Below are 25,829 nucleotides of genomic sequence, written 5' to 3'. Positions count from 1 at the left end.
AGTAAATAACAAGGCAGCAAAAGGGTTCGTAAATACAGCAAGAAATTTGATTGGTTAGTCATTTGAGTCCGGGGAGGGATGGTGTCTGATATGACCGAACGAAACTATAAGATGTTCTTGATCGCAACAACTGCGCCGGAAAGGCGGTTCTACTCCTGCTAGGTCCTGGGAATGAATTATTCGGGACAGGTTTTGGTGTGGCATTGAATTATTCTAACCTTATGGCTATGATCAGTGTTTAGCACGGTTGTGCGAATATTCAAAAATATCGAATAACGAATCTAATAGCGTTCTATTCGATTCGGTACTCGAATCATCAGCGCATAGTGGACATACCGAATATTTTACACATATTTTTTTTTCAATAATGAGCAACGACGAAAAATACTCGGAGGAACGAAGACGTTGGAACAGCGAGGGGTACCGTTTTCTGTTTTCGTCATCGAATTACCCCGATGCATACAGCCCATGTACTTACGGGACTGTCGACACTATATTGATCACAGGATCAAGGCGTTTTTGCTTAAAATCTTAGTGTCACCGAAGCAACAGTGTCATCAATCCAATATCTTCACCATTACATTCAAGATGATGTTAACTCACGAAAATTTCCTAATATTTGTGTATCACTTTCCTTTAAAAGCTATTCACAAAGTACCACCTTGAATACTGTAGTCGCTGCTATATTTCAGCCTGCAGCTACAAAATATTTCGAAGGCTCTTGTTGCTGCCCTATACGAGCTTGCTTCAGTTTAAATAATTGTGGTATTTTTGTCACTTAAAAGTAATCGTAATGTTCCTTTGTTAACGGTTGTGAATATTTTTTTCTAATAAAATGTTGATTTTTTTAGCTGTTTTGAAAATTGTTACCTTAACGGTCTGGGGCTGCTTTGAAAATGGTCTCCTTACTATTCGAACAATATTTGATTAGTATTCGTATTCGATTTTCGAATCGGTTCTAAAATTCACTATTCGCACACCCCTAATATTTAGTGAACAGCGCTATTTCCTAACAAAGAAGTGCTGGTCAGAAACCCATGGATGAATCAAGAAACGCCACTTCCAGTGAGACATTATTGCCGGTGTGTAATTAGAGCATGAGCGGTGGAATGACACAATCTCAGTTTCGTTTACTACGACAAGTGATTAGCTTTCAGTTGGCGTTATGTCGATGAATTAAACGCATCTTTCGCTGCTTACGAAATAGACGTTTCGGCCTGATTGGATGGCGAAAAGAAAAATGAGTTCCTCGCTCGTCAAAAACACTACAATCGCCCCTTATCCTCCTCTCCGTCTTTCTCCCCCCCCCCCCCCCTTCCGCTTCTTTTTGCTCATTATGCTCGAGTGACCACTCGTACGGTTCTATGATGGTTGAAATAGCGCGCCAGAGGCACCAAGGTAAGTGGCGCCCTCGGCAAGAGCAGCAAACACGAAAGTCGGCTTACTGTTTCATTTATTTTCATTTCTTTTAAAAGCATCATAGCGTCAAAAGCACGCGCCCAGCGAAGGTTAGCCTTAACCACAGAGGAAGAAATATTTGTTTCTTGCTCCGTGGCCTTAACAAAGGCAGATCTCGAAGGCATATAACGTTTGCAGCTTTCCTCGAAAAGAATCTTCGTTGGAATGTATGTCATAGCCGTATAATTTTAGTTGATATTCAAATCAATGCCTTATCAAGAGCGCCCAACTACATTGTAGCCCAACGTTTTTAGACATAGCGCCATTTGAGTAGGTTTTTCATATCTCAGAGGCCAGTATTACAAAAGCGATAGAGGAAGCCGAAAACAGCTTCACGAAAATGACGTCAAGCTGACGTCAGTTTTTCAATGCTTTTGGCTTGGCTAGGTGCTGGCCATTGTTGTCAGTGGCTAATCGACTCAATCCGCTGCCGAATCCAACCAGTGCCAGTCCGACGGACGCAGCTGACCGCTGTAGTTGTGGTGCTCTTGTTCTTGTAGTGTTCGTGTAAACATCCCGTCTTTTTCTCTTTATTTTTTTTTTGATCCGCGATCGGTGCAAACACCACGGTGAATCACACAGTGCAGTTTGTGATCACCGATACTTCGCAATGTCGTCGAGAGGACCCCGCAGCCAAAGTTTCTACGGTAAGATCGCCGTTAGGCTTAAAAATCTGCATGGAGATGATTTTTTCCTCGGCAAGCGTTACGCTTACCCAACGTTGGCTTACCGTTCACCCCGAGCGCTAGCTTTTCGTACTTACGATGCTCGCGTTGCAATCTAACGCTTAAATGTTCCCGCACGACCTGCATGAATGCCATTGACATGCTTCCCTTTCGAGTGAACGTTGATTTGTTGCTGCATGCACGAGGAAGCCGTACTGATGCTGTTGCCTTGCATCGCGCAGCCTGTGAATGCGAGCTTCGGAGCACTTTTATCCCGATGCTCTGGTTGACTTAGAATCGGCACATTCAAGCAGTAGCGCATGTCTTCATCAACAACACGCCACTTGTTTACAAAATCTTCGATCCGTTTCTACTGCACCGTAGCGCACGTTACAATCTTGAAGCCGTGTTGTCTTGGGATACGATTGCCTTTGCCTCTTTGTTCAACACCCGCAGCGGTGGTCTTGTGGTTGTGGTGCTCGACTGCTGACCCGAAAATCGCGGAATCGAATCCCGGCCCCATTTCGATGTAGGCGAAAATGCTAGAGGCCCGCGTACTTAGATTTAGGTGCACGTTAAAGAACACCAGATGGTCGAAATTTCCGGAGCCCTCCTCTGCGGCGTCCCTCAATCATATGGTGGTTGTGGGACAAAACCTCAGCAATTATTATTATTATTGGGAATCGTAGTTCCGTTGCTACTGCACCCTCGAGCACGCTACATCTTGAAGCAGTGTTGTCTTAGGATATGATTGCCTTAATCTGTTTGCACTACAAATGTGAGAGGATATCGACAGCCAGGGTTTGGTTTTAATGTCGTTTTCTTGATGGAGGCGTTTGGCTGGCGTTTTTGTGTGTTCTTGTGCGTGCTGCATTTACCCACGCGAGAGCGTCCATTTTTTTGCAGGCCATGATGATCGCGCCGGAGATCGCGGCGGCAATCGTGGACGCGGTGGTGGCGGTCCCCGTGGTGGAGGACGTATGGGCAACCGAGGTGGCTTCGGTGCGCCCATTCTGAAGCGCTACAACCGCCAAAAGTTCGGTGGCGGCCCATCGGGTGGACAGCCCGGTTACGGTAAGTGCCGTTTTTTTTTTTTGTTCTTTTCACAATTCCAGCTCGTTCGCATCGACGTGCCGATGCTCGAAAATGTTTCCATGGCGACTTTCGCACGCACGCGAAATGACGCTACGCCGTCCGTGCCTGGCACGATCGACCGTTGCGAAGCGAATTGGCGGCCAGCTACATCGTTTTCAGAATCAAATTTTATTGCAGTAAAGTCAAGTTGTCACGTATCAGTATACAGGAGGATGTCTCCGAGTCGGAGACTCATTTGGGAATTCCCGTACATGGTAAACATTAAAGAAAATTAGACTTAGTATAGCACCGACAGGAAGGGAATAAAATTGCCATTTGCATTTTAAGATAAGTGGTCATGCACATTTCAGGGAGATATTGCAAAAACATGAAAACACGTGATGCATTTAAGAATTGCAAAAAGAGTGGGTTTGTGTACTAGACTATATAAAAAAATTTGAAAGTTTGCTTTTGGGGCTACGTAAAAGAAATGTTGTGTAATGTTATATTGGATGATAAAGAACTTTCTTAATTGACAGTGAGCTTAGTGTCATTGATTCTAAGACGGTTGGCAGTGAATTCCACATAAAAAATGTGCTAAAATGAGCACTTTGTTTACCATAGTTCGTGTGGATTTTCAGCAAGATAAAGTTTTTGTGAAAAGCAAATCTAGTGTTGTTAGTGTTAAAACATGAAGATGGGATGATTGAAATGGGGAATCCATTACTGATATGCTCAAATAACCAGACGGCTAGGTTGTATTTAACTATATCGCGCACTGTAATTAATTACATTGTGAAAAGCAAGTCTGGTGTTGTTAGTGCTAAGAAGTGAAGAAGATGGGATGATGGAAATGAAGAATCAATTATTGATATGCTCAAATAACCGGGTGGCTAGATTGTATTGAACTATATCGAGCACTGTAATTAATTACATTATAGGCATTCTGAGTGTTGCTGTATCAAACACTCCTCCCTTTCGTTGTCCCTGTGTCAGTAGCACTGTTCCAATGATCGTGCCATCTTTGCAGGCGTAAGCCGAGAAAGGAGACTGTCATGCTTTAGTTGATCATTTTTTTTTCTTTTCACAGCTGTCACATTTTAGATCGACAGCTTTTGTATTAGAGGGTACAGCTACCAGGAAAACTGCTTGGGACGGTGACCATCAAATTTTTTGCTTTTGGTTGTTCCTGTGTCGTTACCGCTGATGCGACATCCGAGGGCTTTCGCAAGCACAGGTTGAAGAATTAAAAAAAGGCATGTCACTAAATTTTATTACGTTTCAGAGCAGCTGCAAACGTACATTGACGAGGTTCACTGACACTGTACGCGAGTGAGACAGGTCGAGAGTGTAACTGCAAAAATTTTCCTTTTGTCATGTCTGCATCAGCACGAGCAGTCCATGTTGTGACAGCTTTGCAAGCATAGAAGGAAAACAAAAGCACAGCATGTCAATTTTGTTCCATTTGCGAGCTATTACACCACGGATTTCACTTCAATTCAGTTTATTTCAACGTGAAAGGAGCCATTACTGTAGTCACAGCAGTGATGAGTGAAAGAAAAGCCATTAAAGGCCAACTCCGGCGATTTTTTGGCCATGTCAAAGTAATGGTGCTTTTATGTTCCCGAGACGCGCCTGTTACGGGCCCGATAGCAGAAATACTCGGCGAATTGGAGAATAACTTTAAATAAGCAAAAAAGCGCAACACCGAAACCGAAACCCAACCGAGTTTACTGTCTACGTATGACGTAGACGTTGTTACGAACGAACCGGAAGTCGTGCAAGGCATACCGGTCACGCCGGTGCGGAGTATGAAAACTGTGACAGCCGGGACAACCAGCGAAGCGCCGGCCAAACCAACGCTGTCTGTCGACTTGTGCACAGCAGACGCTCGCTGTAGCGGCCGAAGCGCCGAAGTTAGCGGTGCCCTCGGCTGCGTCACTTCCGCCGCCTTCCCAATATTGACGTCACAAACGCAATGTTGCCAATAATTGTGGGAAGCCAGGAGGGCGTTTGCAGACAATCTTTAAAATTCATTTGCAAACGTTCTGCGCATGTCTCAAGCCTCTAATTTGGCATAAATGACGGAAATGTGCAAAGGAACGTACCCAGCGAATTTCATTGAGATCCATCGACCTCGAAAAATCGCCGGAGTTGGCCTTTAAGGCTTGACAAAGGCATTGGCACCATTTAACACATAACAGCGGCATGAAATTAGTCATACAATATCAACGCAATATAAAAATATCTATCTGCATTCTAAGACACATAGAAAAATGTTTACAAAGAGGAACCGTGTAAATGATTTATTGTAAGAAACTGTTTAATGTTACTGCCAGTAAGTAGCTCATCATTTGGCGACCACAATTAGTACGCGTGTAAGGGATTTTCCTCGGCTGATATAAATACTATGCACATTAAGGGCTAAAGGTTCGTTGTTACTACCTAAAACATTTTTTTTTCTTAGGTTTTAATTGAGCGTGATGACCTCTGGATCTCTACTGCAGCACAGTACTTGCAATTTTGCATGCGGGGCTTTTGTAAGTAACTTTCTGTTTCGTCCTCCGTTCAGGTCGTCGAGGAGGTGGAGGCAACCGGGCCAGGTTCGCGGATGAAGATGGGGACATTGAAATGCAGGGAGGAAACCTACCCGACCACATGCGCAACCGCTTGTGAGTATCAATTGACTTGGTGCACTCTACTAATGCTTATCCGCAGTGAGGTCTTTCGAGGCCGACTGCAACATGACTTAAAGTCGCCGGAAGAGCCTAATTTTCGATAGGGTAGTTACACAGTTAGACTCTTTGATGATGATAACTGACTGGAGTCTATATTTTTTCCAACTCCCAGCAAGCCGTACAACAACTCCTACAACCGCAACAGGAAAAGGAGGGGCATGCCAGACAGGAGAGGAGGTGAGATATTCTTTATTTGTTTGTTGTTTTTTCCCTCGAGATGTAATAACTCCTGCTTGAAATGCACACCTGCCTAACGTGTTTACTCACGTAATCTGTGCATTTTTTTTTCAAGGAGAAGGGTGTGTAAGTTATGTGTAAATTTTCACATCAAGTGCTCTGTAACATCTTCGAAGAGGTCACAGCAAAGGAAACATTACGTTTTAACTGCATTCTATTGGTTCTACCCAAGAAATCTTCCACTGGTAATAGAAAAATCAGCTTGCCGAAAGTGGCAGCAAGCACCGGTAAGTCATTGAAGCATCTAGGCATTCCATGCGGATGGAACAATAACAGTCGCTAAAAAGTTGAAGTCCAAACGGAACAGATTGCTGCAGGAACCAGCTCTTTCCACACTGGTGCATTTGGCATCTGTAGTGAGCGGAGCTTATTTGGTGGATCGCTCCGTTCATTTGATCACCGCGGTGCGAAGTTACCGCTAGTTCTAGCAGCCAAGTAGACTGCACAGTTTCCTACATTGGCGGGCTCTTCACACAAGTTCATCGCAGTGATTAGCATTAGGGAAGAAGTGCGGACACTTCTGGTCCTTGCGGTCTTTATTTCACGTTGCACATCTAGCATGTGTCACCGTTGGAGGAATCCAATTATTATGATAACTTATAAGCTTGGCCATATAGCTGTTATAGTCAGTGTAGTGGAACTTACACCAAGTGCGACCAAAGTGTACGAAGCCAAGAAAGACGTTTGGGTGTTATTCGTAGTTTTTAAAAGCGTAGTGGTTATGAGATAGTGGGTGGACAAATCGGACTAAAACGAAATTAGAAGGCCGGAGGAACCATCAGAGCGGCTGTTAAAGAAACCAGCTTTCTTTTTTTTCGTCCACTTCAATCTCCCCATAACACTTCATTACTTCAGTTCATTTAAAAATTACAAATACTCCCTATGGTTTTCCTTTGCTTAATCCTGCAGTTCCTTCATATCAACATGTACACTTGTTCATTCATTTATTTTTCTTTGCAGGCAGAGACGTTTATGTTCCACCCCACCTACAGAACAAGAACAGCGAAGGAACTTGGTACAAAGTCGTGGTGAGTCCGATGAGCCGAAGTGCATAATGTAGAATTCTATAAAGCCTATTTGTGGTAGGGAGCATTTACATGTATTGCACTGTACAGGTGGCTTCGATTTACATCGCCCCGCCACGGTGGTCTAGTGGTTATGGCGCTCGACTGCTGACCCGAAGGTCGCGGGATCGAATCCCGGCTGCGGCGGCTGTATTTTCGATGGAGGCGAAAATGTTGAGGCCCGTGTGCTTAGATTTAGGTGCACGTTAAACCACCCCAGGTGGTCGAAATTTCCGGAGCCCTCCACTACGGCGTCTCTCATAATCATATCGTGGTTTTGGGACGTTAAACCCCAGATATTATTATATTATTATTGTCTATTTACATCATTTTCGGGCCTGTGATTGTGGCATAAAGTCTTGAGGAAAAAAAATCATACCGCACAAGGTTCCCATTGCGTGACTTAGACATTGACTCTGTGCCGCATTGCAGTAGTACATCAGTACAATAAAACCTTGTTCATACATTTTTGAATAAAACCTACTATCCAGGAGAATGTAGAATGTGAATTCACTAAATAGTGGCACAGTTTCGCTTGATCACAATATCGCAAACATTGGCACTGGGAAATCGTACAAAACGGGAACATATAAATGATGTTCAACTGTAATGAAAAGTGCTTGCAATGAGTGGTTGTCCGAAAACTGGAACGCCCACAAAAAAGCAGTCGTGGACTGTGGCTGACCTTTCTCGTTCGACTGTTGCAGCCGATCGTTAGGGAGCACTGATCGTATTTCGTCATCTTCGTCTTTGATATTTCACCATTCGATGGCAGCTTTCATCGTATGAAAACGACGCTGCACTGACAGTACTCACATAAAAATGAAGCGTGAGTTAGAAGTATCTGAACGAAATGGTGCATTCCAGGCGCCTCTGGTGTACTTAATTTTTTTTTGCTGTTTGTTTTTCAGATTCCACAGGGCAAGAAGTTTGGCAAAGACTTCATCTACAGAGAGATCAAGGCGAGGATCAGCGTCCCACTCATTCCATACAACGTGAGTTATAGTTTTCGTGTTAATTAACGTCGCGGACCCTTGTCCTGCTGTTCGCGCTGTCGCACTTGCTGCAAAAGACACTGCAGTTGTTGTTGTTTTTAATTATTATGTGATGCATGAACGTTTTTTGGCGAGATATTAGTAAAAAAATAGTGTCAGCGGGTATGCAAAAGACAGTCGGTATGGAAATAAAGCGAGCCACTGCCATTTACGCAAGACTGGTCTACTGTTATACCGCATTTACTCGCTTACTACGCTGCACTGGTTAACCTTCGCTTGTGTTGGCCACACGAAGGCTAGCATTGGCTGATGGCTATTAAACTAGTGTTAACTAATAGTGGCTGAGTGATTACTTATGTCAGCTAGTGTGGCCATGTGTTAGTTAAATGATGGAGTTTTTGATAATGCTTGCATGCTATCTGACAATTCACCGTTAGGGTGTTCCTACTTCAGTTTATCTTTTCTTTGACCGGCTGTTGCTTGCGTTTCCTCTGTTTCAACAGTTCCAGTTTGACGGCCACAACGCTGTTTTCTACATTGCCGACGTTGCAACTGCTGCCGCCGTGCGCAACCTCAACAGAGCCATCGACACGCCCTCCGGCTTTAAGGTTAGCATTTCTTACCTTCTGCTTTAAAAAAGAGCTCCACACTTCTGCCTTGTGGACAGCATTTTTTTGTGTGTGTGGGTTTGTTTGTGCAACAAATAGGCGTTCCAAAGGATGCGATTGCTTCTATACTCGGTTACAACCTAAGAGAAACTCTAAATCCAGTGCTTCATGTAGCGCTAATGTAGTTGTTTTATAGGTCTTGGTGTAGTTATAAATGCAGCGCTAAATCCTGCGCTAATGTCGTTCTTGTGCAGCTCTTAGTGCAGTTATAAATCCTGCACTTAATGCTGCTCCACTACCGTGCAACCTGAGGAAGTGCATAGCATGGGCAACTTGGCGATTCACTTGGCAGTCGAACGCTTGCTGAGGCATTGGCATGCGGTTATCAGCCGGATGTTTAAGAAGCGTTTTTTGCAATTTTAGGAAAATATTGTGAATAATTCTTGGTTATTTCTGTAGTTCGTATTATTTTAGACCTTGTTAGCTTATTTTGCGCTGGTTTTGAGCATTGCAAGCTTTGTTTTAGGCCTGTACTGACCGCTGCATGACCGTGCAACCTGAGACAGCGGATGGGTGACAAGTTGGGCCCCTAAAGTGCTATGCACTTAAAAGAACCAGCTCCGCCCACAGCCATCACTGTCAGTCCCGCAGAGAATTTGCATAAATTGTCCATGTAACAGCGCTAACTCATTTCTGTGATGTGAAGCACTTCCTGCCTGCCTTAGATAGTTGACTTTCCCATGCAGACTTACGGTTTGTGTCGCTGATTTTAGGTTGGAAATTTGAACGTCCAAGTAAATTTCGTCCGGGGTGCTGACATCACTGCTCAGCAGAACATAATGTTTCAGGTAGTAACGAAGAACCTTTAACTCTTAATATGCATAGAGTTTACATTAGCCGAGAAAAAGTACTTGCAGTTCGAGCGGAAACCAGCTACCACGACTGTCTTTCGCAGGTGACGGGCAGGCACGCCGCGGATCTGTGGGCAGAGCTTGCATTTTTTCTTAGGTTGTAACTGAGTATAGAGTGATGATGTGCCTATAGCTTATGCTTTGCCTTATCTTTACATTGTCTGCAGATGGCCATCACAGTCAAAGGCTCAGACCTGCCAATCGTGGCTGTCGATGACGATGTCATACAGAGTCTCAAGGTAAGACTTGTTTCGTTGCACATAGCTTCCACTCGAGTGAACTCGTGGCTTCGAAGTGAAAAACAGCATTTTCCTGAATTGTGACATGCAGGCAGCTTTACGAGAAGAAAAATGAAAGCAGCATGGTTCAAAATTTTAATCTGAAAAACTTTCAGCATTGGGGTGAACCTCTTGATATTCCCGTTCAAACCACCACGCGACAAACGCGCAAGTTATTTCAGCGAGACAACCGCAGCATTGATTTGACTGAGACGTTGCATTTGAGAGGCAAGTTAGATTTTTGCATTGGTAAAAACCAAAGTTTCCATCCACTTGGACATGTTGGAAGTTACGGCAATTGGTGGGAGATAAAAAGATTATGTGATGGTGTATAGAAATTTGTAATTCGGTGCAAAAGGGACATTGCAGTTACGTACGCTCCTGTGCTAGAGCATGGGCAAGATGTCTACAGTTGAAACCCGCAATAATGAAATCGGCGGGGAAAGCACAAAATTTCGCTCTTGCGGGAATTTCGTTGGCGCGAGAATGCGGCAGAAAAGACATGGAATTTACAAAAAACACATTTTATTTCCAAAAGTCAGTAAGTTTGCTTTGGCGGGCGTTACCATGCAGCATTTTCATGCCTCTCGATCGGGAAATCTCGTTTGCCCCGGCACAAAGTTCGCCTCATGTACCGGTCAGTGACGGTGGCACTGTGCGGTCATCAGTACCGTCATCAAGTGCGCCTGCAGGCGAACCTTCTTCCGGCTCCGCTGGATCAGTGCAGAATCGTGGACAGCGAGCTGCACGCAACGCCGAATTTTTCGGCGATGTCCATTTTTTTCCTGCCCTTTTGCACCTTACTGATGATTGCAGCCTCATCTTCCAGCGTGATGAACTTCCGCTTTTTCGTTAAAGGCGGCATCTTCTCAGGCAGCGAAATCGGACGAAGCAATCGCAACACACAGTTCACGTTGCACCAAGCGACCAAGCAAACGCTCCACAAATGGCTCCACACACGCGACCATGTGCGCGCAACGCCGACAAAGCCAAGCACAGAGCGAAGCCAACGAACAAAACTCCATGAGGAATGTGGATTTGGCTACGTAGTCTGCGATAACGAGCAGGTGTTTCGGCAAGCCATCATCATCATCATTGTCGCCAGCTTTGTTTTTTTTAGAGCTGTGCGAATAGCAAAATATAAGGTGCGAAGCGAATTCGAATATTGAAGTGTGAGTGCGAATCGAATCGAATATTTTTCGAATATTTCGAAGCGAAAATGCAGAAAAAAAAGTTAAGAGGATTGCTAAGCATATTCTTATGAGATGGCAACATGAAAGTGTTTCTTTTCGCTAGGTTGATGAAGCACTGGCAGGGTGGTGTTTCATAGTTGTCTTATCAAGAATGAGGCAATGTAGAGGCCGAATTCTATTATGTACATGATTGGTGCAACCAAAGTGTTTGCCGACAACACTTTACACGTGATAGGCAAAGATGCCATTTCCTCACCCTCTCCTCCTTTTTCAACTTCTGTGGAAGCCCATTGATGTCGCAGACAATGGTGTGCTCCCTTCAAGTCCGGAGTTGCAAATCTGCCTCATAGACGTCGGTATATAAGAACATCTGAAATTTGGGGTGCTAAAAAGCGTTGGCTTCCGATTTTTCGGATTCCTGCCCAAATTTCAGGTCCAAAACAGCATTAAAGGGGCCCTGCAACACCTTTCTTTGTTATATTGGAATAGTCCCATTATTGACGTATGACTCTTCACGAGCCATATGCCGCAAAAATTTTTCGAATCCGTCAAGTCTAAGTGGTGTTACCAAATTATAGAGATCACGTTCCGCAGCTTTCTCTCTCAACTCAACGCAGCGAGCGCGCGGAAAGCTGCGCGCGGCGTGAGGGGGGGGGAGGGAGGGCGGAGGTGCGAGGAGGCGACGTCAGCGCCGGCGGCATTTTTTTCATTTTTTCTCTCTGGCGTCTCGGCGCAACCACGTGGTCTGTGCCGCCACTTCCGGTCGGCTTGCGTCGTTCTCGTCGAGCGAAGTCGATCGCGCTGTGTATCGCGCGTGCTTGAAAACTGCGCGTCGGTTTGGTAATGTTGGGTGTGCACCTCGAACGCCGTAGTGTTTTCATCGCTCTGCCAACCATGGAAGCAAACGTGCGCGCTCGTTTGGAACGAATGACAGCTGAGATCGATTTCGGCCATACTCCGATACACCGCCTCGTAAGACGGCCCTGGCAGACGACCCCGAAGCGCCGCCATTACCGGACGCCAGCATTGTTATCGGAGACACGCTGCGCCCGTGCCTCGGTCGGTCGTGGAGAACGTGCCGACGATGCAGTTCTCAGCTGACGAGGCAACACTCGAACGGCTGCCACTCTCAACGGCAACCGGCGATGGTCAAAAGCACAGAAATATTCACGTTTTCGGCACTGCGCATGGCGAAGAAAACGGAACCACGCAACTACGAGCAGACGAGCTGTCGGTGAGACCGGAAGTGCTAATATAATGTTTGTTCGGTGTTTTTAACGCGATAACATAATATAAACATACATATTATCTACTTATTGAACTCAAAATTAACAACGAAAGTAATAATGAGGGTGTTATCGTGATTATAACATCAGCCAATGGTGGAACTGCCGACAATCGCGTCATATTTTGCGGACTAATACATCATTTGTCGAGAGAAGAGGGAGCGATTTTCAGCTGACTTTGAGAATTTATTGTAAATTCCAGGCCGTGCGCATCGCTATAATATTGGCTCGCGTGTTTCCGGGAGCCTCGACTACCGATCGGCAGCGCTTTTTGAGCATGCTCGAAAAGTGTTGCAGGGCCCCTTTAAGGGGGGAGGTGGCGATCGAAAAAAACTTTTTTGTTTGTTGACCTAGAGTAATGAAATTTGGCAGGCATACTGAAGAGTGCCTCGAATAGCTATATATAAAGTTTCATTGCGATATCTTGAGTAGTTTTCAGATTACACTATGTTACATGATCTGATGACATAGTCTGCTGGTGAAAAGCCTAGCATTGTAACAAAACACGCCAGGAAGGTCCAAGTGGTTTGATCTTTACTCAAAAGAGCTCTACACAGGAGACATTATTAAAAATTGTCTATGCTTTTAGTTTTTTTACAAATAACATCCCCATCAGCTTCATGTATTGCATCAGAACTTCTCATGCACTAATTATCACTTAAAAAAAAAACTAGGCCCTAAGCAAGGTAAAGAATAATGTCATCCTGTCAAGAAGACTTCAAGGATTGAAAAAGAAAAAACGGAATCAAAATCTGTGTAGTAGTTGCCAAGATATCTGCTTCACAAGCTGAGCAAGATGCAAAAAAACAGTATTGAGATAACGGCGTTTAAAGTTTGGCCTTCTCTAAAACACCTAAAGATTGCGATCTTTGGTTTTTTTTTATGATGTTTCACGTCTTGGACACGTGGCCTTTCTGCAGTGCCTTTGTTCTTTTTTCATAACCTTCTTTTTTTTTGTCTAAAAAAAAGAACAGTCTGGATTTCAAACCAAGTTCTCTGTATGAAGTAGTGGTGTGACAGACATGACAGAAAAGAAGATATTGCAATCTAATAAGGCCATATACTGAAATAATTACACATTTTTCTTGTATTTATGCTGTCATTAGCATAATTAAGACTTGCTTATTGATTACAATTAATCATAGAATAATTTTTATAAAGAGAAAGGTTTGTTGCGACAGAAAATGGCTCACACCATGATAGCCGATGCCTTCGTTCCAAATAGCAAACAGTTATGGCCAAGACATTAGTGGCACAGGGATTTTTGAGCAGTTTATTCAATGACGCGAGTCGGGCAGATAAAAATTCGTCCCCCTGCTTCCTACACGGTCTTTTGCCACTCTCGCGTATGAAACGTATTATCATTCGGCCGACCGCGGCAACGCTAGTCTACGAGGCTTTCATTGTTTCAGAACATCCATAAACGCCTGCGGCGATACCAAGCACGGCTCCAAGCACGTCTGAATTACATCATTAGTGCTTATTGATAGCACTCTGACTGCGAAGTGCTCGGACGCGGAGCCGGCGCGTGATGTGCTTGGTGACGGCGTTCGGTGACGATGCGCGAATGCGAAGCTACGATGACGAAAAATCTGCGCGCAGTATACTTTGTATCGCATTTTCGGGTGCCGACGCGCGAAATTACTACCGCTGCTTCGAGCTGTCCGTGGCCGTGGGGTCTGACGATCGAGCTTGGCTGTCGAGTTCACTGCCGATGCGTAAAATGCCCATCCGCGGTTCCGAAGTGCCGGCGAGCGATGTGCTTCTTCGCTTGCGAAGAAGCACATAGCCGCGAGCACGCTAGCGCGTTGTTGTTGCCCGCAAAGTTCGAGGTTCGTCTCGCCAAACGGCGCCGTGAGCGGAGTTAGGCCTAGTGACGACTCCGGGCAGTAGGTGCGCAGGCCGTGGTGCCCGTTGCTTCAAAGTGCGTAATGCGTGGTCGTGAGTACAAAGAGTCGTCCCGCGATCGCCTTCGTCATGATGTCAGAAGTGCTGATAAACAGAACATCTAACCGCGAATCCGACGCTGAAGTCAACGCTAGAGTCGGTCCGAGACGCGCGTTTGCGATGTTCGCTAGGAGCGCGGCGCACCATCGTAATCAGATCGAACTTCCTCTTGCAGCTCTAAACTAAAGCGTAATTATATTTTAAGTGATCGTCGAGCCGTGAACACAGGACTATTGCGAACGTGTCACGAAGTAGCGCGATTCTCGACAGCCGTGAACACGCGACGCGCAGACGACGATCTCCCGGAGCGAGCATCGGACCAATGGCGAGGCGAGCTGGGGCAACATGGCGGACGCGGCCAATCGGAGGCCTCGGAACGACTCTCAAGTGTTTGCTTTTTGTGCGCTTCTTTCTGAATGGAGGAGCCCGCTGAAGCGGGGAATTTGAACACGGAGAAATGCCCTTTCCGACAAGCCCAAAAAGTTGGTTCGCGGTCGCGTCATCGCGGAGCTACAATTTTTTGAAAATCGCTGTTTTTTTGCAATTTCCACAATAATTTTCGCCACCTCGGAGGGCAAAACAAATTTTTCGAGGCACTTCTGGGTGGTTTTCAGTTTAGATATTTTGGAATCAGATAGAAAAAGGGTTCCAGAAACTGAAAATTTGATTTTCAGAAAATCGATTTTTTTGCCATTTTTCGCAATACGAAAGCCGCGTCCCCCCTTAATTGAGCCCCCACCTCTGTCACATCTTTCATCTCCATGTTGGAACCAGCGTTTTCTTGAGTTAATACAGTTGCGACCGTAACAGAGCTGAAAGGCAGCTTTTCCGCAATGCGGGGGTGTGATGAGGTGAAGCATATTGAAAATCTAGGGACCACTTCTAATTCGACGTTGACTGTCTCCTGGCTATGTTCGACCGTAACGGAGTATTTAAAGGCAGCTTTGCCTCAATACCGGGGTGTGATGAGGTGAAGCATACTGAAAAATCTAGGGACCACTTCCAATCGAACGTTGACTGTCTCTTGGCAATGTTCGACCGTAACGGAGCTTGAAAGGCAGCTTTGCCGCAATACGAGAGTGCAATGAGGTGAAGCATATTGAAAATCTGAAGGGGTCACTTTCAACCGGACGTTGACTGTATTTGTCTTTGGGGAGTTTGAATAGTTCGAATAGTAAAATTCCAGTGCGAATCGAATCGAATAGCAAACAGTATTCGAAAAATATTCGAAATTTCGAATATTCGCACACCCCTAGTTTTTTTGTAAACAATGATGGCGGCTGCTTCTCAAGTGCGCTGTAGCGATAGTTTTGCGCAATTTAATTGTAACATGAATGCATTTCAGCAGTTTTCGAATGTAGTTAATGTTGCGAGAGTAGATTATTTGCGCACTCTTGTTTCAAAAATTTCGTTAATGAGGGACTGCGGTATGAATATTTTTCAAAGTCGCGAGTTACGAAATGCATTGACTCCTATGGGCATTCGCCGGTGCTCCGAAAAGATTTCGTTGGTGAGAATTTCGTTCCCTCGGGATTTCGTTGTCGCGGGTTTTGACTGTGCTAGCATGGATTTAGAACGAACACATTCGTCTTTTCGTCTGCCTTGTTGCACCGTTCTAAATCCATGCATCCGTGCCAACTCGCCCAATTGTCAGTTCTACTCAACGTGATGTCTACTAGGTCAAATTTACAACCACCCAAGCAGAAGCACTTGCAGCCTCTGTTTTCATGTCACAGCTTTAGAAAGGAAAACAAATTATCCCCATTTGGAGGCTTGCGATGAAACAGCATTAACAGTTTCTCACCGTATCATATTTTTCTTTTCTTTTCTTTCTTTCCAGCTGGTGATGAGCAAGCGATACGATGCCGCTCGTGGCCACCTCGACCTGTCAAACTTTCAGAAGGACGAGTCTCTGAAGGAGCTCAACCTGTACATCACCTTCACCCGGCCAAGCATCATGTCCATAGCGGTCAAGATCATCGTGGAAAATGTTCCCGAGGTAACGTGTTCCGTACCTGCCCTACGAATTTCACACCACATCTGCCAAAATCGTCGCAGTTTTGCTTATGGCAAAGCTTTCAAAGTAGGATCAGTAAAGGTAGTGAGTGGTGTGTATCCAACAAAAATGGCTTTAGCTGACGTTTTAGTCAGGATTAATAGAGATAGATTTTTGCGGCTCGTATAACAGGTTTAGGATTTCTTATCGTATTTACCATATCTGCTGAGTTCATTGCAGTTGTGCTATGCTTCAGATAGCGTTTAGGTTAGGAGATGGAAAGGTAGTGTCGTGTAAAACAAAAACTGGTAGCTGACATTTTAGTCAGAGTTCAAGGGCCCCTAAACAACCCCTTTGAAAATACTAAGAACTTTCGTGTGTTTTTTGCATACATCATGACACCAGCAGTCTGTTCACGTGATGTCATGAGGAAATAAGTAGAGCTGTGCGAATAGCAAAATTTTGGGTGCGAAGCAAATTCGAATATTTTCGAATATTTCTCGAATGTTTCTAAAATATTTTTCGAATACTTCGAAGCGAAATTGCAGAAAAAAAAGTTAGAGAGGATTCCTAAGCATATTCTTATGAGATAACAACATGAAAGTGTTTCTTTTCACTAGGTTGGTGAAGCACTGGCGGGGTGGTGTTTCATAGTTTTTCTTATCAAGAATGAGGCAATGTAGAGGCCGAATTCTATTTATGTACATGATTTGGTGCAACCAAAGTGTTGCTGACAACACTTTACACGTGATAGGCAAAGATGCCATTTCCTCAGCCTCTCCTCCTCTTTCAACTTCTGTGGAAGCCCAACTGATGTGGCGGAGAAGGGTGTGCTCCCTTCAAGTCCGAAGTTCCAAATCTGCCTCGTAGACGTCGATATATAAGAACATCTGAAATTTTGGATGCTAAAAAGCCTCGGCTTCCGATTTTTCGGACTTCCCGCCCAAATTTCAGGTCCAAAACAGCATTAATTGAGCCCTCACCTCTGCCACATCTTTCATCTCCATGTTGGAATCGGCGTTTTCTCGAGTTAGTACATTTGCGACCGTAGCAGACCTTGAAAGGCAGCTTTGCCGCAATACCGGGGTGTGATGAGGTGAAGCATATTGAAAATCTAGGGACCACTTTTGATCGGACGTTGACTGTCTCTTGGCCAAGTTATACCGTAACGGAGCTTGAAAGGCAGCTTTGCCGCAATACGAGAGTGTAATGAGGTGAAGCATATTGAAAATTTGAAGGGGTCACTTTCAATCGGACGTTGACTGTATTTGTTTTTGGGAAGTTCGAATAGTTCGAATAGTAAAATTCCAGTGCGAATCGAATCGAATAGCAAACACTATTCGGAAAATATTCGAAATTTCGAATATTCGCACACCCCTAGAAATAAGCCTTTGATTGGTCCAGTACGAGGGATATCAGTTGTGAATTATTTCATACCCTGCTTTGCCATGCTGTCGCAGGCCCATTCTGTCAATTGTCTTGCATGGCTATAGTGTGCGATCAACCGATTTCTCTGAGTCTTGTGTGCTTTCGACTGCGGAAACGGAGATCACAACGTGTAGTTGAAAAGCATAAAATCCTGATAGGCTCAACACTTGGTGCTGACATTGTCCATGTCTTTTATGAAGAAGTAAGTGGCGAGGAGGAGATAGCTCTTGGATGAAGGGTAGGGAGGTGAGAAAGAAACGTCTCTTGCCTTTGAACTCTGAGTGGCCTAGCGGTCCTTTTTTAAGACGAGGTGGGCATGCGTGGCACACATAATAACGACTTTAGGGCAGATGACCATTAGTCTGTTGTAGTTACAGAATGTAGGGGTTTATTCTTTTAAAAGGGGGGACGTGGCAATGAAAACTATCTTTGTTATTTATGGAGATAAAGTGATGAAATTTGGCATGCAGATGTGCTATGTTGTGCTGATATCATAACTGAAATCAGTTTTGAGCTATCTTTTGTAGTTTTTGAGTTACAACACTTGATAGACTCTCATTGTCATCCCAAAATTAATTAATGAATTAGACATAAGTTCGTCAAGATTTTTGCATAAGGATATTCGCAAGGGCCCATTCTGTGCCGTCATGCTATTGGTTTAATTTGTAATGTTCAAATAAGCTCACACAAAAATGTTTGAAATTTCTTGTACATATTGTCTTACTAACAACATTTTACAAAAAGCCAATTATAAAAATTTGTATGATGTGCAGAGAAATATGGACAGCTTTACGGCACTCATTAATGTCTCAGGATCTAAGCACAGAAAACGGAATGGTTATATCTTTATTTGTTGGGAAATGGCACAGGGATGAACGATAGCAACTGTTCAAAAAATGAAAGCTGAGAAAATGGAGCTCAAAGAAAATGGAGCTAAAAGCTAAGAAAATGGAACTCAGAAGGAAGCTGGTTTTATTTTTCATTGGAGAAATGCAGCCTTGCAGCTATCTTTAGCTCTATCTGCCCTCTTTATGATGACACCAATATGGTGGCACTGTGCCAAGGGAAAACTTCAGATTTGCATGTTCTAAAGCCCAATTTTCTCATAGTTTTCGATGACAGCACACTAGTAAAATGTTTTTTTTTTTCAACTTCTACTGCTTATTTTGGTCTAATATTTCACCATGACTTAAAACATGGTCTCAGGATTGCAGAAAAAAAATAAATTGAAAAATTGAACAATTTGACCAAATTTACCATTCCCATTGCCACGTCCCTCCCCCCTTAATGCGGTCGTCGCCACTTTTACGTGCTGTCGTGCAGGTTCAGACGCTAGACCTGTCGAACAACAAGTTGACCACGCTCTACCCTCTCGGTCCTGTTCAGGGCGCATGTAAGCAGCTGCGTTCCCTCAACTTTGCCAACAACAGGGTAAGTGAAGCTGTTTTTCAGGATTTTCTTACTAGTATTTTCTTACCTTACAAAAATACTTGAGGCTCCGTAAATGTGTGATTGTAATGTGTGCATTGTGTATCCGAGCCACACAGGGACTCGGATGCGATATGTTCACCTGGAGCATGCGCGCCGTTGAAGCGACTTAACAGCGAACTTCTAATTAGGCTCGTCAGCTGCACGTTTCCAATTATGTTTGTCAACGTATCATAATCGAGCGATTGCAGAGACAATACAGAAAAATGTGGAGTGGCTTTTGCAGTGTTCTTTGTCTCCAGCTCAATGTAAAAAAAACATCAGCAAGGATACAGTGCCAAACTGCCCCATTCTTCTTTACCCAGTTTGGCACGACATATTTCGCTTTGAATGTTGCAGTATTTAATGCATGCACCACTCTTGAGACCTCGTAGAACTGTGAACAAAGCGTTTATTTCATTACGCGTGTTTACCATATCATCACAGAGTCGTGACATCGACGAAGGCAACAGTGGGCGTGTCCAAGATGAAACTCTTTATTTGGCCAAACTTGTGGCCGAGTCAAACTACAGCAATACACACTGTACACTGATAGCGGCGAACAGAGCGTCGGCCGTCGATAAAATTGAACCGCGCCAAGGTGCGCCGGCATTTTATACATGCGGCATCGAAAATTCAAGCCTTATTGCTGGTAATCGCATGCTGTTCGCGTTTGCGCGCTCAAGCATATAACAAGATCCTAAGATAATCTGGAAGGTTCCCAGACATTAGGGCATGACTTGCTCAAGGCAGCGGCTACGCGTGCAACGGACTTGTTAGATAAAAATAATAAAAGAAGCGCGCGTGGTAATATGCAGCTGACGATGAACCTCAAGACCTATTATTGTCAATGCAGTGAGGCTTCTCAGCACCTGCAATGCGCACTTAAACGCCGCCCCGCACAACGAGGCGACAGCGATCGGCGGCCTAGCACGCTCGGGTTGTAGCCTATCAAAAGCGTGCAGTAGGCTTAAAGTAACACTGCACCACACGCATGCCCGAGCAGATGGCTGAAGGTGATAGGGTTGCCGGCGATATGTCATACTGGCGCATTCATCAGTGGCCACCATCGCACCTTCGTTTTTTGCCAATGCTTATCCACAAAGGTGTCGCCACAATCGCGCCGAAATCGGAATCATTGATCGACCAATCTCTGCGATTCTAGAAAAGGTGGACGACCTTTTGCGGCACATTATGGCGTCGGCAAGTTCTGCGGCACTGTAAACATTTATGGCACGAAAAGTTTTCGCGGTACGCACAACTACGCACTAACCGGTACGCATAGGATGAACCACTGCGGCTTAAGCGGTCGGTGAATGTATTAATCTCTATGAGACTTGGTTGAGGATTCGTTGCAACTACGTTTTAACCGTTAGTATGTTTAAAGCGGGTACGTATTAAATAGGTTTGACTGTCCTCAGTTCCCTTTATCTGTAAGAAATTTCTCGGCGAAGGAAATAAATTATTTCTGCTGTGAAAATACCGCAATATGTACATCAATAAATCATATTCAAAAGTAACCAGTTACACCTTACAATTAATAAACGTTGTTCTTGATACTTTTATTTTGATATCACAAAAGGCAACATAAATTTGAAGCAGCGCAGTTCCACTTAATTATGATTTGTCAGTCAAGCATTCTGGTGAAGGAACAAGAGCATGTCAACTTTCTTGCTGTTAGCATGCTACTCCTGCTCCACCATATACCATGCACTCGGGGAACCAAGCTTATGCTGCAATTAGTTCGTGTGGTTGATTTTATGCTATTGGTAGTACTTTAGAATTTACTATCAATAGCACTATCGATAGTTTTTTTTTTACCATCGATAGTTCGATAGTGACTCAGCTATCGATAGTATTGTAGTACTATCGATAGTTTTGCATCACTAGAGGAAGAATGTTATAATCCGGGTTCTGGACAGCAACACTTTTTAAGAGTGCACACCCCTAGCAAGAGCTTCACTCTTGTTGGCGTCGGTACCTTCTCTCGAGAAAGGGCACCTCCACATTTTGTGGTAGTGTTTTTCTGGAGTATCGTAGAATAGTATGACTGCAAGAAAGTATACTGTTAAACCTCAATACAGCTAATATGGATATATAGCAAAGTAAATGAAGAATAGGCTTGACATTAATACAATGTTACAAATACAGTCGAACCAGCATACTATATCGAACCCTAACGAATTATTGTGTATGTAGAACAGTTGTAAAGTTTCCTTTAATACATTTTTGATGTATAACATATCTTGTATATTGAATTATGTATATGTAGAAGTCTTTTGTCATCCCCTTCAGATTCGATATATCCAGGTTCTACTTTGTACGTTTATAATGAATTTCGGATGTAGCAAAGCCATTTTTCACGTCAGATGCGATTTTCGTTAATGAGGTTTGAGTGTTTATAAGAATGCAGCATGTCTTCTTCTTCTATGTGTGTACAACAGATTCTGAAAATGGCCGAGCTGGACAGCATGAAAGGGCATGTCGTCCGTCCAAGAGCTCGTCCTGGAGGGGAACCCGGTCTGCACAGCGTACAGCGACAAGAGCCAATACATCAGGTAAAGTGCTCAAACTCTGCACGTGACGCTGCTATCTAGCATCTGACTGGTATGAAACCAGATGACCATTGCTGTTGCCCCGTAATTTATTTGCCATTTGCGTAGTCATTAAGTGTTTCACTTCTCAATTGTGGCAGACTGTCCCGTGGGCTTATTATTCTGAATTGAGTGTTTCTTTGAAGTTGTGCACGAACACGTTTCCCCTGCGATGTAAAATTAATTGTGGGGACCTAGAGCATTTAAAAAGCGTTTGGTCTGACGCATTTGCCCACTATGATTTGAACTTCTTTATAAGCTCGTGTGTGATACTACCTTGTGTTCTAAAGTTACTTGGCCCATGTTCGTGCACATCAGCTCTGTTTAAAAAACTGTGCACATCTCTCCCCTTCAGCCTTTATGTTAACATTGACGGATGCCTAGGTTTGGATACAAAATAGAAAACTGATGCCAGTGAGGTTCGGGCTTGAAGTGCTTCACACCTGCGGAGAGTTTTCTGTTGACTGTGGAACTTTGTTCCATCTCTCTATTACTGTGCCATATTTGTGAATCTGCTTTCTCGGGTCAGTAATGTTACAAAGAAAAAGTTGCATGTGTTGGTTTCTGAAGTCGCCTTTATATGCCTGCCAATGCCTCTTGACGTGTGCGAGCCTGTCATAGCTTCAAAATTTCTCGAAATTTTCGTCCAGCTTTCATACAAAAAATGCAACACGAGCGATTGTTCAGTAGTTGATGGTGTAGCCAGCACCATCCGTCCAAATTTCAGTAGAGGTTACTTCAAAGCGTCACTTCGGCCGTAGTGCCACTTTTCTGGCGACTGTGTTACGCTCATTGAATGCTCATAGCAGTCGTGCGGCTTTGAAAGCAAGCGTGCTCAAGCATTGCCCCACAGGACATGAAAAGCGACATTGCTATAGGGGAAATTGCGGGAAACATTTGGGATTTATTTTTCTTTCTTTTTTTTTTCTTTATCTGGTGCATCACTCTTTACGCATTGTTGGCTGAGCTGCAAGTGCGGCCGCTCGAACTTGCGGAATCGCAAAACGCCGGCCGCAGCTCCGACATGAATCAGAGGGTTCGAATTCCACATGCCCAATCCTAACGCTTACATCTTTTGAACAGAAATAAGAATAGAAAACAAAAATTTGCTGCACGTTTTTGTCTCGAGATTTTTGTGAAATGTCTCCGACATTGTTGACAGACCAAGTGCATTCTGTTGTAGGGCACCCGCGATGCCTCGTCACACGAGGGCGCTGCCGTTCCGCTTCCGCCATTGCTTCCGTCCATCCGTACTGCTCGCGTTTCGCAATCTCCGAGGAAGTCGTGCAAAAAAGCAAGTCGCTCCGGACTCGGTTCCACCGACTATGCGGGGGGAAATATGAAATGGAGAGGCCTTGCCTTGCCCGCTGTGAAGAAACCACCGTGTTTCAATCTGTCTTTTAGTTGCTTTTATTTTTCATTTTTACTTAAGTATTGCGTCAATGAAGAACCTTGTCAAAAAGTCCCCACCCTCACTTTTTTTTTTTTTTCTCTTAATGGGCACGGTGGAGTCTCAAGACTCATCCGCGGCGGGGAAGGACTCTGCAGACACAAATTCCCTTGTCCCTATCCCTCCCGAGCTCCAAGATTTTCTAGAAAAACGTCAGGGAACCAGCTCTCCGAAGAAAAAGAAGATGAAGAAGACAAAAGGCAGAGTCTGCGGATCCCCGTGACGGCTGGTATGGTCTCTCTGCACCCCGAGGGCGCCAGTCACCAGGGACCGCCCCGTCTGGTTCGGATGTTTTACGGTCTCTCAGAGGCCACCGTGACCCTCTCCACGCCGCTATGAAGAAAGCCGATTAGCTAGCTCGGATGCCGTCATAACTACATAACTCGCTTGCTCAGAGCCGCTTCACGTAATGTTTTCAAACCTCTTTGGTCCCACTCCCACGTAAATTATTAAATCACCCGTGTCGCCGATCTTTCGATTTGGCAAAGGCTTCTCTGCAACCCCTGCCCCGCGGAGGCAGATTGAGTTTCACCTCTCTCTGTGTCGCTGTGAAGAAGACCTCCCCCAGACAGTGTTGCCGAGGTAGCCGAGAAGCGGCTTGCGCACGAACTCTCCCTGTTGCAAGCTGTCGAAGCCAGTCCACCGTGGCTTCCAACCATCGGAGAAAGAAGCCGGCTGCGTGCAAACGCAGTCCAGAACTGCAAAAAACTAAAGAAAACTGAGAACAGTTTGATGGATGAAGGAAATGGTGCAGGTGGCCGACCGGTTTTCGGCGGCGCACTCTGCCAAGGTTTGCGGGCCCTTGACAGCGTGCACGAAGTGAAAATTTAATTAACCTACTCTACAGAACTTTCACAAAACGAACTGATGTACAGTAACCTGTTTGCACGTGGCCTGCGCCGCGCTGCTACATTATCGGAGCTCCCGGCCAGAGCCCCCTGCGAACCGGCACGGTCGTCGTTCGCATTTGCACGCTCGGCCGGAGTTCCCAAAATTTTAGCTAAACGGGCTGTGACATTGCCTACTTGGAAGTCGCTACCATGCAATCCTGGAAAGCATGCCCTTGAGGTTCTATGTGCTCGCTTTGCAAGCAGCGCAGTTCTGCTACAACAGCGGCCAGTTGCAACGTACATTGAGAGATTGAAAGGTTTTGAGCAAACATAAACATCAAAAAAAGAAGCAGTGAATTGGCAGCCAATCCCATATATACTGCTTCCTCCTCCTAAATTAAGCTGTGCATTTCACGATCGCTTTTGTAGGCAGTGTTCAAAATTGTGCGTACATGTAATTGTGTGTACAGGATCAAAATTGTGCATACATGTCGTAGTTGCGAAGTGACTTGCATTGAAGTGTGGGGTGTGATGTTGCTAATTCGATTGCTAGCCACATGCAGTTGAAAGAGCACTAGTGCTCGAAGTAGACTGTGTGCCCCTTGATTTCGCTTTGCTGTGTCGTCCTTCACAATCGAATGTGTTGCTCCGGGCCATTATGCCCCAAAATTCCCTTTTTTTTTATTATCACTGATTCAAGTGCATCTTTGGCTCGCACGCAGCGAGGCATATCTGGCAGACAGCTAAGGACACGAGTACCTTGGTGAACTTTGCTACGTTTAAGTGATATCAAGCATGTACACTTTAATGAATTTCTTACGTAATGATGCGATCTGTTGTGTTGAGTAACAGCTCAGTTAGTATAACCAAGCTTTGTCGTAATTATCCCGTAAGTTGTGGGGCGAGTTTGCAGATCCAGAAGTTGGCATCTTATGATCGCTTTCTTCATAGAGGTATCGAAAGCAATAGTAGGAATTTGTGAGGAATTGATTGCTAAAGCCATTCCAACCTTGAGTAGATGCTAATTGCGTACTACATGTTATGTAAGACAGGCAGTGGGGAAACCTCCCTCTCGCGTTTAAAATTTTTTAATGCTTGCTTGCGTGTCTGGCTACTGGTGTTTTGACAATCGCAATGTGTGAACTATGTTGAGGGCCTTGTGTGTGGCGCGAGTCTTGTCTTGGCAGGCTGCTCGTCGTCTCCGGCCGCTCTAGAGGCGGTGGATTCGGAGGACTGACTGTGCTGCGGCGCGCGCCTGCGCGGCGGCTGGGCCCTGCTCTCTCTTGTCTTCTCTTTGCAGCGCGGTGCGGCAGCGCTTCCCCAAGGTCATCCTGCTGGTACGTGTAGGCCTCCTTATTACCGTATTTACTCAAATGTAACGGGAGTTTTTTTCCCAGATTCTTGCTACCTAAAGTCGTCCCTCACATCACAATCGAATACCGAAATAACTATTATTTCTTCCTGGACGGAACGAAAAGTAACCCCTCACGTTACAATCGTGGTCGCATTGCAATCAAGTAAATGCGGTATTATTTTTTAACATAATTTGCCCTGAATGTTGTTTGCCTCGCTTTTTTTCGCATTGTTCTGTACTTGCTTCACGGTAGCAT

General features: G+C 44.7%; 1 protein-coding gene across 1 annotated transcript; it reads left to right on the top strand.

Annotated features, from left to right (window-relative positions):
• Nucleotides 1-1,900: 1,900 nt before the first annotated feature.
• On the top strand, nt 1,901-25,556 carry LOC119375003 (nuclear RNA export factor 1-like; the record flags this gene model as incomplete). Its single annotated transcript, XM_037645200.2, is given in 12 exon segments — nt 1,901-2,105; nt 3,030-3,197; nt 5,770-5,869; nt 6,048-6,112; nt 7,133-7,200; nt 8,148-8,231; nt 8,735-8,839; nt 9,918-9,989; nt 16,295-16,453; nt 19,202-19,309; nt 21,790-21,903; nt 25,520-25,556. Coding segments are annotated over 12 exon segments (1,117 nt in total), but the record flags the coding sequence as incomplete, so codon positions are not given.
• Nucleotides 25,557-25,829: the final 273 nt, after the last annotated feature.

The sequence above is a fragment of the Rhipicephalus sanguineus genome, chromosome 11 (genome assembly GCF_013339695.2).
Source record: "Rhipicephalus sanguineus isolate Rsan-2018 chromosome 11, BIME_Rsan_1.4, whole genome shotgun sequence".
NCBI classification, from domain to species: Eukaryota; Metazoa; Arthropoda; class Arachnida; order Ixodida; family Ixodidae; genus Rhipicephalus; species Rhipicephalus sanguineus.
Note: the sequence above shows the minus strand (reverse complement) of the source record. Positions and strands in the feature narration are given on the sequence as shown.